Source organism: Rhamphochromis longiceps, linkage group LG10 (genome assembly GCF_057381845.1).
Source record: "Rhamphochromis longiceps isolate RC_006_pf linkage group LG10, R_longiceps_female_GT1.1, whole genome shotgun sequence".
Classification (NCBI taxonomy): Eukaryota; Metazoa; Chordata; class Actinopteri; order Cichliformes; family Cichlidae; genus Rhamphochromis; species Rhamphochromis longiceps.
Window position 1 is genome coordinate 33530901 of NC_140566.1, and position 17453 is coordinate 33548353.

At 44.8% G+C, this 17453-nt stretch overlaps 1 protein-coding gene across 1 annotated transcript in view; it reads right to left on the reverse strand.

Moving 5' to 3' along the window:
• Positions 1–934: 934 nt before the first annotated feature.
• The window catches only part of wwc1 (WW and C2 domain containing 1), a 46509-nt gene continuing 29990 nt past the window's right edge, over positions 935–17453 (reverse strand). The window contains exons 10-22 of the mRNA XM_085421345.1: positions 15974–16063; positions 14352–15007; positions 10493–10610; positions 10138–10308; positions 9504–9696; positions 9218–9310; positions 8579–8628; positions 8260–8458; positions 7858–8028; positions 7689–7781; positions 6396–6626; positions 6076–6194; positions 935–5968 (exon numbers count right to left, since the gene is read on the reverse strand). Of these exons, the coding sequence (XP_085277471.1) occupies positions 5902–5968; positions 6076–6194; positions 6396–6626; positions 7689–7781; positions 7858–8028; positions 8260–8458; positions 8579–8628; positions 9218–9310; positions 9504–9696; positions 10138–10308; positions 10493–10610; positions 14352–15007; positions 15974–16063 (2251 nt within the window). The 3' untranslated portion in view covers positions 935–5901. The remainder of the gene's footprint in view (positions 5969–6075; positions 6195–6395; positions 6627–7688; positions 7782–7857; positions 8029–8259; positions 8459–8578; positions 8629–9217; positions 9311–9503; positions 9697–10137; positions 10309–10492; positions 10611–14351; positions 15008–15973; positions 16064–17453) is intronic.

Sequence of the window (17453 nt, forward strand, 5' to 3'; positions counted from 1 at the left end):
CTGTCATCAATTAACAGACATGCATTTGCAGCAGTGTGATGTTGCACTGAATGTGCATGGGAGTATTACCAATTATAAATTTAAACAATATGAAATCAATTTGATGAATATATAAAAATATTAACCCTCTCGAGGCAGGCGTTGCCGATTTGCAACAGTTAAAAACTAACAACCTGATTACCCCACATTCATATTTTATGAGTTTTTCATTTACTCAGAAGTACCACTGCAGGACTTGGTTGTGCATTAGCAACAAAAAACTTAATTTGAGCCTGAGAGGGTTAAAAAGATCAAATAGATGGTCTCAGGGGGATGTCATCCTCTCTCCTGCTGCTTGTTTGTGTGCGTAGTTTGATTTTTAGGTCAACTTACAAAGAGCTGCAGCTGTTAAACATTTTAACTTTTTTCTATCTACTAAATCAATGTATCACTGTTATCAGAAATGTCAGAAAATGAGCACAATAAGCTGGTGTGTTTGCATGAAGAAAATCTTGGTCTTGAATCTCTTTACCTTTTACTTTGGTTGGAGAGTGACTGGTTTTGTCTCAGGATCAAATCTTTGCTTTTTTGTAGATGATGTGATTCCGCTCATATCAGCTCAACAATACAATGTATTTAAAAAAATAATTTAAAAAATCACTTTTTTTCCTTCTCTCCAGTTAATGACTGGCATGTAGTCCTAAAATTGTCAGCATATAATAAAAGAAAAGGGCCCAAGTCCAGAACCCTGTGGTGTCCCACAGGAGTAATTAAGCTAATTAGACATGCAAGCCAACAATTTAATGCCAAGTTTTCAGATACCAGCATTTTAATAGTCATCTTGAAACCTCTCTTGATCATTAGGATTTCAGAGAAATAAAATTGCCTTTATCATCTCTGCTATCATGGATTTCAGGACAGGAAGAAAAACACACAACACACGAGTAGAAGAGAAGAACTTTTTTTATATGTTGTGAAACTACAAAACATATCGTTTGTTTTTTGTGCTGGTGAAATATTTACAACTCTGGTCGACAGTACAGTGTCTGAGAATAAAATTCACAGCTTTTCAGGACTCTTACGATAAAAAGGAAAAAAAAAAAAAAAAAAAACAGGAAAAAAGCACCCCCCACCCCCCCAAAAAAAAATCAAAAAAAAAAAAATCACAGAAGTGCAATAAATACATGCAGTGTGTTTCTCGTAGCCGCCTGCAAACGCATCACCGGGTTTGAACAGATTCATCAGATAAAAGAAACATAAAAGCACAAAAAAAACAAAGATTTGCCTACGTGATGAAGAAGAATCATTTGTGGCTAACAGCATTTGTTTTTAAAAAACCTACATTCCTTCATCCAGATGTTTCAAATAAACGAGTCTTTTTTAATCAGAGGTTAACCGCTGAATTCCTATAGGTCCAACCTACTCGAGGAGACAGAGGACAAACAAAAAACGGCTAATATTAAAAAAATGAAAGTTCCTCCAAGTCTTCTTACACACCCACCGACGGCGGCTCGGTTGGACATTAAACAAAAACATCTCCAGAGCTGCAGTGAACCCGCTGCTCGCCCTGCAGCACGCCCAACTCCGTAACGTTCGTTCAGTTCTCAGTGCGAACAGTCGCCACAAACTGGAATCTACAGCTGATCTGCACTCTGAGAACAACGACGCATTTCTCGTTACCAGCTTTTTTTGATTTATATAAAAAAATACACCAGACGGCGAAAAAAACATGCAAAAGCTCACGAAGTGGTCTTATGAGCAAGTGTACGATTAAAAGTAACTTTTTGTAATTCCCCTCTGCAGACTAACTAAAATGTTCACCACCAGGGGGCAGTGTTTGCTGAATGAGTTGAGCCTTATTTCAATGATAAAAAATGCTCAGTGTGCAGATCAGGTCAAAGCAGCCGTTTCTTCATGTTGTCTTTAGTTAATTTTGGAACATTTACAGTATTTTTTTTAAACCCTGAAATTTACATCAAGTACCTTAAAAAGAAAAAAAAAAACATCTGGCTGCATCTTTACGGTGACATCAGCAGTCTGAGAGTAAACCAAGGGAAGTTTCAGGATGGTATTGACTGGCAGGTGTTAGCTTAGCTTTAGCACCACATGCTAGCAGCTCACTATTTCCAGCGTCTGATTTTCTGTCGTGCCGTAGCAGAGGGTAAAATTACAAAAACACCTCGTGACGAAGGGGTTTGAATCGTTTTACGTCAGAGGACGGGGATCAGCTTTTAAATCTTTGGTTTTGGTCTTTTTCACTGACTGTTCACACTGATGTCGGGCGATGGTGTCAGATTCACATCCTACCGAGGCTCTTTCAGAAGTCATTCGTGTCTCGTTATTTCAATCTTATTACCTTTTTTAAACATACATTCTAGAAAAATATATCTACTCCTACCTGGATGTGGTGGGACTATCTGACGCTTTAATGAGGACTGAAAACACTCACAGAGACTGGGCAGCAACAGGAAGTGGAGATGACGAAGGTAAACGGTCAAATTGGACAATAAAAAAAACCTCAATCATTTCCTAGAGCTGCTGTTTCTCTACACAGAGTTAAAAAAAGAAGAGAGAAACATCTGGAATGACAGCAGCAGCAGCTTGGTTTTCGTCAGCTACGTTCTTCTTTACACGGGGAATGGAAACACGAAGAACAAAATGCACCGACACCATCAGCCTGGTGGCCCAGCAAGAAGGAAAGTCGGACATTCAATAGACAGCCGCTTATTTCTGCATTCAGCAGCTACAGAGTGACAACATCAGGCAGTCACAGGCACTTTAGTGACCATTCAAGGCCCAGCGTTCATTTTTAGCTCCATTTTTGGTCTCCACCACCTGAATAAATCATCTGCTCCATGTTCAGCAGGTAGTTTATAATCCCACATTTTGTAATAATCTAGAATTCATGTTAGATGTTTTCCATGTGAAGAATTTTCCACTTTTTAAATCGTTATTTTGGAGAAGACTTCCTGACACATGCCAGTATGGAGGATCAAAACCGCCAAAATAATAATGGAACAGCAAGCAAATTAATAAATAAATTACAAATGTAAAAAACAACAAAATTCTTCAACATTCAAGGCATTCAATTATAAAATGTAAGACAAATATCTGTTTACTGACCTTCCCTGTATTTCTGCATAAAATTAATTTAAAAATATTAACTCATGTCACATTTTACAAATTAATAAATACCTACATGTATCTATTTTTTCGAACATTTAATGTCATTTTATTATTCACTCAGTCACATATTTTGTTTATTTTGGCACCTTCAATCCTCCATATGCTGAAAAGTAAAAAATTTCCTGTGCCAGATTTCTGTTTGCTTGTTTATGTAAACACTACATTAAACATCAGTTTATATAGAACGTGTCAGGAGTCTTTGGGAGTGACGTTTTTCTAATATTTACCAACTCCTGAGGCTCTTTAGCTGCTCAATGCATCGATAAGTTCACTGAATGTGTCTTCCTCCTCGTTTCAGAGCTTCAAATAGACTGAAACGAGGAGAAAAACAGTTTAAATAACCAGCTGAGGAAAAAAAGGCGACATGCTGAGTTTTGCTGGGGCACCACACTAACACCATCCAACAGTTTTAAGTGCAGAAGGTCCAGTTCTAATAGAACTGAATGCTTCACAAACATCCAGTTACAGGTGGAAACGTGAGGGCAGGAAGTCTGAAATTAAAACTGCAAAAACTGATCAGCCAATCAGAGAGAAGCGCAGGAGCTTATGAAGCAAAGCTGGACTTCCGTCTTCCTATTGGCTGACGACTCAGTTTTTTTTCAGTCGCTTCCAGTCAAACAATCATACGATCAATAACAAGTTCACAGTCATCAGAAATGCGTTTGAGATCACTTCCTGTTCCGACAATCAGAAATCGTTCCAGCGTGAGGCAAAGGTTTCCAGGCGTTTAACTTTCCAAAAACCCACATCAAGTTTTTCTTTTTTCAAACTTCTACCTCAACTTTCTTAAAGTGCAAACTACCCGATCAACTACCTGAGTGTTAGTGCGAGTTAGTGCTGTTTCTACACCGATGTGTTTGTGTGACGAGAGACGATGATTACGGATTACGCTCAGAGCGACGTGTCTCCTCTGAGCTGCTATCGTGCGGCCACGCTGACGTGCTACGACCACCTGTGCCGTCAGCACGACGTCGCTCAGTTTACAGAAAACGTACAGTTTGTGCCAGTGTTTGAAGATGAAGATAATCCTTAAGATTTCAGTCCAGGTCAGTTTGGCAGTAAGCGTGGCAGCTTATTTTTAACTCTTCGACTCACAGAGAGCAGCTATGCTTTAATAACAGTTCAAAAGAATCCTTCTTTATGGCACACTGGACCTCAGTGCAGCCGCTCAGTTAATCCTCTCTGTGAAGGAAGCTGTTTTAGCCCTTCCCCTTTGAGGAAGGCTTTCTTTTGGGTGGAGCCTGAGATGGCCATATTAGGGAAATCCCCTCTGTGTGACATCATATAGAACTAAGAGTAAATAAAATGTGTTTGGACAGAATGTTGCAAAATGTTGCCGTCTTCCAGTCCTCTCGTGTATTTTAGTCCGTTTCACTGTTTACAGTACCATTTGTACATGGTACCAATTACTCCTGTATAGTATTTATGTTTATTAGTCTCTAATTCACTTTTTCTTCCTGACTCTTGTGCTGCTGTAACAGGTGAATTTCCTCAGTGATGGATGATTAATAATAAATATGCATCACACAGGAAACCTAAAGAAGTGCGGCGTTAGCTGAACACAAATGCTGCATTTTGGCTCTCTTTGCTCCAGTTTTGGTCTTTGTCACTTTAAAAATCCGGCTCTTATGTTCACAACATAAAAAAAGCAACTTTTAAGTGCCTCATTTTGCAATAAACTGTAGATTTAGTGCATTAAATCTCTTTATAAATGAGCCATAACATGTGATTTGTTGTCTTTTTGGCCTCTGGACTTTACTACGCCCTCCTTACAGTTTAACAGCGTAGTAAAAACCTATTTAATCGACACTGGGCCATAAAAAACTCAAAGGTATGTTTAAGGTTTAAACAGGCACATGAATGACAATTGGACATGATCCAAAAACTTTCTCCTGCCTGATTGGACGGGATATAATCTGAGGTTATTTAACTTTACTTAATCTTTAGCGTCTCCTTAAAATGAATCTGACTGGATGCTTCCTGTTGAAATGCACCCTGGGAGTTGTAGCTGCCCTGCTCTAAGAAACAGCTGCTTGTTTTTTGTTCTGATCATTTAACCAGCAGAAACTTCACGTCTGTGTAGAAAATAACCTGACCTGGATTAAAAATCTTAAGGATTATAACTGCGGCGATTCGTCTGCACAAACATGTTTTAGTGTTTCACTGTTGTTGTGTAGGGAGAGCCGCATTTAAAAACAAATACAAAAATTAAACACTGTGCTGTTTGTCTGCTCAGAAAATACTCTAATAATAAAAAACTAATCCCACATCATCTGAAGGTCAATATTAAATATCTTTAAGCTGCAGCTGAATTTTCCTTTGAGTACCATTTTTGATTTTGTGCCATTTTCAGTACAAAAGTCTTCGTATGCTCATGTGTGACTGTATGATTCTGTGCTGGAATGATTTTAAACACCTACGAGTCTAAGAACAGCCGGTTAGTAACAGGAACAAAAACAAAAGTGGAAACGAGAATAAAAAAGGAAAAAAACAAAAGCTCCAGCAGTGCTATCGCTAATTTACAAACAAAGACTATCCACATTAGAAATGCTGAGCTCTTTAAAATTACTCTCTCCACGGTTTCAAAGGTTTTTTCCTACTTATTATTATTATTATTATTATCAGTGTTATTTTTATTATTTATTTTATTTCTTCATAATACCGCCAGACGTTTGCTTCGTCGGTGAGGGAACAGCAGGGAACGACTCCGGAAGGAAAATACTTTGAAATGCTTCTCTACACGTCGTCGGCCGGCAGGTCGGGGATGCAGGTCTTCGCTCGTGTGAAGAACGCCATCTTCTCTCTGAAACCACACACAGCAAACAGTGACATCATCATCGTGCGCGATGAGGTCGCCACCTTCAAACTGCCCCACGAATGAATCTGTGGTGGTGACGGTGCTTTTCGTACCTGAAGGTCTGCACCTCGGGGACCTCTTTGCGGCTCTGGCCTCTGATCTTGTGGACGTCCTTGGCTGCGGCCTTCATCATTTTCTCCACCCTCTTCTCCTGCTGCTGCTCCTCTCGAGTCTGAAGAGAACAAAAGCAGAGAGTTTTTATTCCAGCGGGACAACTATACTGTGACAGTAAAAAAAGAAAGAAAGCGCCCTCTGGAGGATTATCTGTTTCATCTGCACATTGAGAGCAAACGAGGACACAGACACTGATTTCACCATGTAACACGTGGACAGAGGCTCCACGGGAGGCCTGGACACTCGGCGGTAAGTTCACCTGTTTCTCGGCCTGCCTGAGGAGCAGCCGGAAGCGTTCGTCTTCTTGGACCCAGGCGGGCAGCTCTTTCTGGCCCTGCTGCCTCGCCTTCTCCAGCTGCGTCTTCAGCTCCCGCAGCACCCGCAGTTCCTGCGCCAGCCGAGCCTGCCGCGTCCGGGACACCTGCAGGTCCAGCTCCAGGTCCAGAGAGGTCCGCAGCAGCCCGTCCAGACCTTTAACGGGTACAGGAGGCTGAGAGAGGATGAAGGGGCGGGGTTAAGTGCCGAGGACAAAACACAAATTTGCTGGAAAATCATCGACTATGAACTGACGAGCTCTTAAAAATGTGACAGACAATCTGACAGAAACTGAACGAGTGCAACAGTAACACCATCGACTTTCTGCCCGCTGCAGCACAAACTCACAACGTCACAGTGCTTCTGCTGCCTGGTTCTGTCAGTCAGACAGGCTGAGTTTGAGCCGAGGGCAAAGAAAGAAAAATGCATAAAGAAACAAACCCAAAGCTAACAGAATCCAAACATCAGGGTGAGGCTGATCTAAACTTAACCAGGGCTGGACCACAGCTCGACGCACACAGTCCTGCTACGTCTGCGCAGGTTTAAGTGCAGCCATCAGCGATGAAGCCTGTAAAGTCCTCGATTTCTGGAGGGGGCTTAAAAGTCACCCGAGTGTTTAATAACACCTCGACCTATTTGCAAATACTGTCACCAACACCTGCTGCCGTGGAGCCCCGAGAGGCCGAAGCTGCTGCCTCGACTTTAAATTAATAGAAACTGGCAAATGTCAGCGCTGCATTAAACATTCAGACGGTCATTAAATATTAAGAGTCGCTTCACTGGGAGTCGTTAGGAGGTTTAAAGCCTCACAAAATGCAAATTGTCTTAATGCGGTCAGCAAATGTGAAGGTATTACTTTCAAGAAGTCGAGAAGCAGGAGGATCAGAAAGACGAGAGAAACCGCACCACTGAAGCTGAAACACGGGACCCGAGCGTCCCGCGGTTCAGCGTGAACAGCCACGCTCACAGGTGAAGGGGGAGGGGCTAAAATGGCTCATTATAGACAGTGCTGCACCGAAGCTCAGTATCAGATAAACTAGGATTATTATGAACTGTGAATCATGCAAAGCTACTTTAGCAGAGTTACTTACTCAACAAATACCAACAAAGCTTCAATGACGAGTCTCACAAAGGAACTACTTTCTTTTGTCTACATCCGCCACACAAAGTAGGCGTGACGCTAGCTAATGTATAATGGTTCTGCAGTGATGCAGAGGTGAGGGGGCGGAGTCTTTACCCTCTTCATGCGCATGCTGCGTCTCTCGGAGGCGTTTCTGACAAACGGGGACTTCTTGGAGAGCGTGGAGCTGTCGCTGTCACTGCGGTTAATCTGCGAGGACAAAATCGAGCGTTTAATGAGGTCGCAGCGTCACCATCGGCGCAAATCCTGCGTAGGTCTCACTTACCCTGCAGATGTACTGGCTCTGAGGTCCGGGCGAGAAGGTCTTGGAGCGGATGATGGTGTTGCCCCTCATGAAGGGGTTCTGCTGGCGGACGTCCGGGCGCCGCTCTTTGGGCCGAACCACGGAGCAGTGATGCAGCGACGGCAGGCTGTCCATGCTCGTCTCCTTGTTCACCTGTAGGAGAGAACCGCAGCGGTAACGAGGACGCTCACCGACCGAGGCGCCGTCACAGTGTTAGTTCTAAAACTGCTTCTGCTTAAAAACAAACTCGAAAAAGGTCCACTGGAACGGGAAGTGATTCTTCTTCTTCCCCTGCTTAAATGTCAGCGTTCCCAATTATCAGAGAAGAAGAACTCTAAACACAAAGCGGCTCGTTGACCTTTAAGCTGAAATAAATGACGTTACCTTCTCTGTGATGGCGGCTGCCGCCACCGCCGTCGGAGGAGGAGGGGGTTTGGGCCCCTTCTCCTCATCTTCCTCCTCCTCTGCCTCCCATTGGCTGCTCTCGGGATAAAACTCATCCTCGTCCTTCAGAGGCCCCGCCCCCTCCGTGCCGTGCCCTTCGTCGTCCTCGAACATGTCCGCCTCCAGAGGCTCGCCATGCCTGATGAAGACCAACCACAGACACTCGTTCTTACTCGCTACGCCACCATCGTCTTCCTCAGACTGAACACGAGGCTCGCTCATAGTTTGCATCACTCAGGTTTTCATCCTCAACACTCACCACTCGTCATCCTCAGGCCCTCCGGCTCGGTCGCCGCTGGAAACGTGAGTCTGAAACACAAACAGTTGCATCAGGACTTTTTAATCCTCCGATCACTTCAAACATTTTTTAGATCATTCAACAACGACATCCCCGTCACACTCGTAACACACACAGCATTTATGTCCCGAACAGTTTTCCACACTGATTGTGCAGCAGTAGAATTCCTCTTATATCCCTACTGCAACCAACATGGCGTCTTACTTTCTATCCCTTTAATCTGATTTATGTATTTAGATTGAAGCTCGGTGATGGATATTCTATTCTATTCTATTGCATTCTATTCTGTCTCACTCACAGCTCCACCTTTAAAGACTTTTTGACCTTTTTATTGACTCGTGTATCAATTTAATGACAGAAATGTGTAAAATTGTAACTGTTACTTTTCCTCTTCCTTCTTCATGTGCGCACAAACGACTTTATTATTATGATCAATATTTCCTCACAGGGACGTTAAACTCATGTTGTGACTCACTGAAAGCATCTAAATGTGAAAAAAGGACATCTGGGAACTAAAATGAGAAGAATTAGTTTTGAATGAAACTGGAAAGGAAACGAAGCACGGCTCATTTCTGGGCCGCTCGCCGGGCTTCTGCTGACCTCGGGCAGGTAGACACGACTCAGCAGGTTGTACCACTTGGTGCACTTCTCCTCCGAACAGCTGACGTCAGCGAGGCTGATCTGAGCTCCCGCCTGCAGCGAGGAAGAGGAGGAAGGGAGTCAGAGAGAGCGTGAGCATGTATTAAACTGTGTGTGACAAGAACCTCGTTAACAGCTGATTAATTAACAGCTGATGACCTTTAACAAACAAACCGTGAGATCCTCGATGATTAGTGAACATTATCTTCTTTTTTTTTTTTACAGTGACGTACGAACTGAAACTAACCAGACACTCTTCGTGGCCCGACTTGCCGGTGTCGCACACGTCCACCCTCAGGGTCTTCTGCCGCAGTGCACTGTGGGATATCTGCATGCCAAACACCTCGTTGAACTCCACGGCGTCTCGAGGTGGCGAGCTGCGTGTTCGGAAGAGGCAGCGAGTGGCCTCCACGCAGGGAAGCACCGCCACGCGTACATACCTGCAGGAGGAAAGGGCAAAGGTCACGCGATGATGTCGCGATGTAAATTACAGACTGTACACTAAAGATGGACGTAGCCTCCATGGCATCAACCTCTGGTTTAGTTTTTTTACTTTGGAGAAAAAGTTTGTTTACTTTTTTATTAACTTTATTACTTCATCACCTAAAGGCGGAGCTAAAGGCGGAGCTAAAGGCGGAGCGGCTTGGCTGTGTTCTGGGATTATACTTACACGTATTTTAGTTTTCTAACGTTCATTATGATCTCAGTAAATAATCATTTTAGTTTTAGATCCGATTCCATAAAACTGCCCCGTAGAAAAGAAAAAACGACCGTATTGAGTTTTTCTGTTGAGCGCCTCAAACACACGGCAGCGTGGCAGAGGCCATTAAACCTGCTGAGATACGTTTGAGGGACAGGAAACACAGACTGAGACTTCGTACATTTTCTGGTCGGTCGGCAGACAGAGGGCGCTGCAGTTGGACAGCTGCATGACGTAGACGGTGAAGCGCCGGTCTCTGGCCTCGTAACGGAAGCCGAGCTGCACCTGAGGGCAGCCGGGCGCCAGGCGGTCCTCGTAGGAGCTCAGCAGGAGGTCAGCGGGGAGGCCGGGTCTGCGGGAAACAGCACGCAGAGTTATTTTAACCTCCAGCTGCAGTTATGGGAAATCCGTCCAATGCCACTCATTTATTAACAAACTGTAACTTTAAATTTCTGAAACAAAGAGCCAGACCAGGAAAAATAAAAGCGTAACAATACGAGGACAAACCTACGACCTCAAATGTAAAACCTTCGTACTTGCGCTCTGACGGCTCGTACACGCCACTGTCGCCGGCGACCGACTCGTCGGACACGGCCGAGGTCACCCCAATCTTCTTTGGCCCCGCCCCCGTCCCTCGCAGCTCGGAAGCTGAGCCTAAAAAAACCAAAAGAAGAGAAAGAAATAAATAATTTGATGTGTAATTGTAATCTCCATCAGCTTTGCACGAGTCACAGTTCAAAATCATCCTTCAATAAAGCGCTGAAAAGCGGAAACAGCGACCACGTGTGGCGTCTTTGACTCCCGCTCGTGTTATTTATGTGCAAGTACAAAACTAAAACGTCCAAACTGTAGAGAAAAATGATGAAACCTGAACACGAGTCTATCTGATCCCTGAGCTGAGGTCAATGAAGTGAACCAATCAAACCTGGCCTGGAGCTGCACTGCAAACAACACATTCAAACTAATATAATCAATAATCTGTGGGCTGCATGTGATGTGGACCTGAGAAAGGCTTCAGGCTCGTGTGGCTTCGACCTGATAAGAGCAGGAAACCAGACACCAGGTGCAGCTTTCACCTGAGCCTGACTCTCACTGCCGCTCTCTCATTAACCACACAAAGGTGCAACAAGCTGCAAAAAACGTAAACATGTAAAAAACTGTTTCTTTTTTTATTTGAATTAAACTTTCTTTTTCTCCTCGTCTGACGTTTTCTTGATTGTTAAACACATTATTCAACAACACCGACCGTCACTGAAGTTAAAAGTGTCTCTCGCAGCGGCGTTATTTCATATTTTAACTATTTAAGTGAAACTCAAATAAAGAAGTAAATGGGGGGAGGGAGATGAGGGTGGTAGGGGTCACGTCCAGCAGAGATTTGGGGAATTTTTGCCCATTAAAGCCCTCGTTGCTGGTCCCAGTCAGTCTGACATCATGGCGGGACGTCTGCGAGCTCAGGTGGAGGCAAGAGCGCCACGAAAGACGTCGGAGCCGACAGCAGATCAGGAGAGAGACAAGCCGGTAACAAAAGCAAAGGTAGGTCAGCGCTCAGGTGCAGAAAGGGGCCTGGGAGGGGAGTGAAACGTGAAAACATCACATTCATCGACTCACTCGGTCCTAAAACAAACACGTCAGGCCCACAGGCCCCGCCTGATCCAAAACACAAGACAAGACCCTCAGAAGTGTCCTTCTAAACCCTGAAAATGTTGCTCTCTCCGGTATTTATGACGTTACGAGGGATCAGAAATAAGAACTGATCAATACACCGGCACCAGGCTATCAGCTGATATCGATATCGTATCAGCATCAATAACAGCCGATAAAAAAAAATTTAAGAGTAGAAGAAGAAACGGGAGAAACATGCGTGAACCGTGTTACAGGTGTTGATGTTGCATAATTTGTCCTGTAGAGGGCGCCCTGCTGCTGCTGCAGGCTGGCACAGCGTAAACGAGCAAACGAGTAATCCAGCAAAACAGGATTAAACCCAGAAAGGACTCGTTAATAACGACACTAACAAGCGTCAGGCAAAGATGTTTGTGTTTTATGTCCCTGAAATGTCCCACATATCGAATGTTTTAGTCGCCAAATACAAACGTCAGCCTAAAAATCCTGCATCTGTCGGCCGCATCAGAAATACAGGAAAAAACCAAATGATTGTACTAGGGCTGCTCGATTATGGCAAAAATGATAATCACGATTATTTTCACTGAAATTGAGATCACGATTATTTGACGATATTTATTTAACCCTTTAAGACCTACTATAGAACCAAGTCTGCCAGAGCTTATATTATTATTTTTTTTACATGTTGTAGTGCCATTTGTGGGAGCATTTCAAGTTGCTATACATCAATACAACTGTTATAGCCCATATTTTAATAATATGTATGCATTAAGTCCATAGTAACAACATTAATTGCAAACAAGTGCAATAAACTACAAAAAAATTGAAAATCGTTTTTGTTTTTTTTTACATATATTTCTACTTGGAGAAATTTAAGAGGCTTATCCCTCAAAACTTTAAATACAAAAAAAGTTGCAAAAAATAGTTTACAACAACAGGAAATTTATTTTGAGTGTCTTCATAGTTTTATTTTGGAGATACAGCAATTTTTATATACTGCAGGAAAAACAAAAAAACAATCCTATGATGCAAATTTGCAAAGAAAACAGCAGGTGCATCAAAATAAACTATTTCCAGCAGTGCAATTCAAGTCCTAAGCATCCCAGCAACTATTCAGAAAAGTCAAACATGACTTATAAAAACACCAGTATAGGCTTTTAAGGCCTACAAGTAAAAAACTAGATTTTCTGCGAAAATGACGTCACTTCTGGTTTCGGGCAGGAAATGCGATAGTTCCCGTTGACGTCTTTTTCAAAGTGTTAAGAACAGCTGATGGATCGGCAAAGCGTGTTTCTGGAATATTATGTTTTTGTTGCTGCAAGTGCTTTTTATGCAATTTTTGCAAAGCTTTATGTGGAAGGAAACCGTGACTTAGGACAAGCTGATGGCATAAGATGTAAGTACAACTCCTCCGGTTTCATATGCAAAACAAATTATTGCGCTAGCTTACACGGTTCAGGTTCTACAGGGATTTAAAAATGGTTAGGCAAAACGGAGCGTGCTGCTCTGACCGGCTTTAAAGGGTTAACAATAACAATGTATTGAATAATGACTTTAAAAAAGAATATAAAATAGTGTGCAAATACTGATAACAGTGCAAATGTTTGCAATATAAGAAATAAATGAAAAATGTAAACATCTATGTTTAGTGAACTTTGCAGTGTTGCTCTGTGGTGCAGCTACTACATCCTAGCAAAGTTTACACACTGTGTCTACTTGATCCACGTCTGACTCCGCGAACCCACAATGTTTCCACACCACTGAAGTTTTGTTTTTTTTACCTCTCTTTTCAACCAACAGCAGTCACTCTCCTGTCCAAATAACTTCTGCTTAGCTTTCCGAGCTTCCCTCGGGTCCTCTTAATTGTTGTGACGCGTGTTCGAAATGGAGAGCGGTGCGCTCGATTTACCACACGGAGCAGCGCGAGAGTAAAGCATGAGGGAGGAGCTAATAATCGGCTCAGTCGTTTTTAATGATCGTTGAAAGCCCAGATCGTAATCGTGATTAAAATTCGATTAATTGAGCAGCCCTAGATTGTACTGAGAGGATGTAGGAGGAGAAGATGAAATATCATAAAAAGTCTTTTTTTAAAGACTGAACTGATTTACCTGGAAAAAAAGTTTTTCAATTATTTAGTTTTAAAATGAATAAAAGTCAAAATTATACCTGAAAAATTAAACTGGAGCAATGAAGCGATCACAGCGATCACGTCTCCTGATGCAGAGAACGAGCTTCAGACTGAACAGCTGCAACCCTAAACCCTCCAGACCTTCACCTCCACCCTCCTCATCGCTGCCAGCAGCCGTCAGGTGTCACACACAGTATTAGATTCCTCATCACGCACACTGAGAGGAGGAGGAGGATTCCTGGAGTCGGGCTTTCTAATAAAGCTTTTTCTCTGAAGTCAAGAGCGGCCTCTGTCACAGCGACTCGTTCCTGACTATGTTTTACAAGTCAGACCTGACTGCTGAGCGGCTGAGAGGCTCCACAGGTCTGATGAAGAGTCACGTTTCCACTCAAACACGCAGCTTTCATTCTAGTTTCTGATGGCGGGCAGTTATAAAGACGGCTCGCTGTCACCTTAGCAACACTGAGGATTAAAAGCGTTCGTCCTCAGTGAGATGAAGACGTGCTTCCAGTTTTTGAAGCCTGAGGAGTTCGTGTGATTGCTGATGCAGCAGGACTCAAAGTGAAACCAGAATCAGTGACTGGGATCAACAACGACTAAAAACATCAGACAGATCGTGCTGTGTAATCGTGCTGCTTCCTGTTTACCTTTGACCTCCTCGCCCAGCCTGCCGTGGTGGTTCTGCTTCTCCTCCGGACCTCCCTGCTCCTGCTGACGCTGCTCCTCAGAGTCCAGCCTGAGCTCCAGCTCGGCCAGCCTGCTGTGGAGCTCCAGGTCGAGGCCCAACCCGGAGCCCCCCGACTGGCCCGCGAACGTCTCGCCTGACAGGAAGGTAGCGTCCGTGACCAGGGGCGAGCACGGCGGAGACAGCGAGGAGAGAGACGAGCGCGGGGATAAGGAGTTCATTGAGCGCGGGGTTTCTGACAGTTTGAGGGCCTGGATCCTGGAAGGCTCCGCCCCCACGCCAGCCCCTGTGCCTCCTCCAGTGTCTCCTCCGGTGCCTCCCGACTTGCTCTGGGGTCTCCCGGTGTCTTTTGTGCCGCTGCCGGTCACCACCTCGTGCTCGTGTATGGTGGTGATGGAGCTGGAGGGCCGGTACCCTCCCTGGACGCCCTCCTGCAGGAGGCTGTCCAGCTTGTTCTGGAAGTCCGGGTCGGCCAGCTCCGGCTGCTCCAGGTAGATGTCGGTGAAGCTGAGGGAGGAGGTGGAGCCAAGGCTGGAGGTGGTGGCCAGCGAGCCGCGGCTGGAGGTCAGAGAGCCTCGACTGCTGCCGGACGAACAGGAGAGGGTGCTGGCCGACAGGCTGAGGAGGAAGAGGGAGGAAGTTAACCACAGACACAATGACGCGTGAGTCGGCCGATCGGTGCAATCGTGTCAACGTTGGAGCGCGAGTCTGTTCACCTGCATCTACAAACACAAGTCCGTTTCTCGTATCTGCGGCGCTACGTCTCAAACGTTAACCCGCTGCTCGGCTTCATTATGATTTCAAAAACATATTTAAAGAGTCTTGGTTGACGTTTGTTTGCTTTGCTTCTTTTCTTTGAATAATTGAAACGACTGTGGACAATAAAACTCGTTTTTTGACTTCTTCATGATAAATAAAAGTCGTCCTCGTCGCTCCACCTCGGCCTCTGGACGACGAGCTAATTAAAGCGTGACAGCTCGTTGACACGGACGCGGCGCACTTCCTGTCCTGTTACACCCACCAAACTCGGGAGGAGACGGAGAAGCCGACAGCGCTCAACTTGTGGTGTTGAGCTTCATACGGCACTGATTTTATATGAGCAGAATAACAACACAAACGCTTTCATCCGTGGGAAACGTTCGGTCGCTAAAGGTCGAATATTTCCATCTCTCGACCGCCCGCTGAGAGCGAGCAGAGAGAAATCTGTCCCACCAACGAGAAACAAACCACGACACAAACATTTAACAAAAACACTTCTGCTCCACTGATCCACATCATTTTTCTGCATCCTTATTTCTACTTCATGTCTTTTTATAAATAAGGTCTTAAAATGAGTGACACAGAGCACAGAGTCCGTTTTACGTTCCCTTATTTAACGCACTTTTATGTACTTCCTGTTATTTCTGCCCATTTGGTTTAACATATTCAATGCCTGATTCTGTCTTGAGCCTTTATTTTGAAAAAAAAACTGTGGAAACTGAAACTTCAGTCTCACTTCTGCAGATTCTTCCATCATTCTCTGAGTAATCGTAAACTTTAAAGACGTGTTAATTATCTTTAATGAGCTCAACGAGAAGCACGAACCTCTTGAGCTGCGTGTGCAGCATGGTGGCGAGGCGAACGTTCTCCTCCAGCTCTCTGACCAGCTTGTTCCTCTTGCAGTGAAGACGAAGCCTGAAACAACAAGAACACAAAGACGCCGTTTAGTTTCTGCAGTACAGAAACAAATCGATGCCGACAGCAGCTCCTGAACGCCACACAATCTGCAGCAGTTAAGGAGATCTACAGCCTCGGTGCAAACAGACGTCTCCCTTTTACACATTTTTATTTAAACCTCTGACTCCTCGCCATCAGGATCAGGACACCATGGAGACACTGCCATCTTCTCTCTGCATGTTAACAACCCCTGCAGCAGGGTGACGTCCTCCCCGAGGCCGCTTACAGCAGGTCGAGGTCTTTCTCCGTCCTCTCGCCACCGTCTTATCACAATAAAGCTAGGACATCTTTTATTTACAGTGTGTGCTTCTCCACCAAAGGCATTCAGATAGTTTTAACTAGTAAATGTGCATTAAGGACATTTCAGGAGCTGTTAAAGGAGCTGCAGAAACCCTGCTGTCCACATGGAGGCAGACCTGAGCAACACTCAGACTGAACCGCCCAAAATCTTTAACCAGAACCTGCAGGTGTGTGTGTGTGTGTGTGAGAGTGTGTGTGTGTGTGTGTGTGTGTGAGTGTGTGTGTGCGAGTGTGTGTGTGAGTGAGTGTGTGTAAGGGGGGGAGAAGGTGGACTAAAAGAGGTTCTTGTTCTTTGTGTAGCCTCTCAGGTTACAGGAACAGGAGACGCGACACAAAGAGAGTCTGAGCTCAGGTAGAGTCTGACCTGAACAGGAACAACAGGAGTCCTGTTGGAGGATGAGGAGGAGGGGGGGGGGGGGGGGGGGGTGTCTGTGGTATTCAGGAAATGTGAAAGTGGTGCTACGAGGCTAGGAGGGATGCAAGGGACTGATGATGATGAGGAGGAGGAGATACTTTATGCTCTTTGGGGAGGGCTGACGTCTGTAAAGGTCAGCTGCATCACCAGCTGGTAAGGACATAATGACGCTGTTTACACACACCTGTCATCACCTCTGACCTCCTTTACGCTGCAGCTGCTTTTTAGTTTCTGCAGATGCATTCAGGAACTGAACCAGCAGGTGATTGATGAGGCGCTGCCGTACCATCGGGCTCTTCGTACAGGTCGCCACCGCGGATCGGCTCCCGGCCCCGCACCCTCTGCAAGTGCACGAGGTTCCTCATCGCTGCACCGTGCATGACGAGCAAAGGTAAATCACTCCCCGCTGGAGTTGCATAACACACTGAAGCTTGCGACTTTGTGCTTTTTATACCGCCTCCAGATTACAGGAGGTACACCGAGTCCTGCTGCAGCAAACCACAGGAGGAGGAACGGTTATCCGAGCACGGCGAGAAAATACAAATGTCACACAGCAGGACGCTGACAACCTGCAGAGTATAACCTGCAAACCCAGACGCTCCCTGAACGCATCACACACAAACAAAGTTTTGG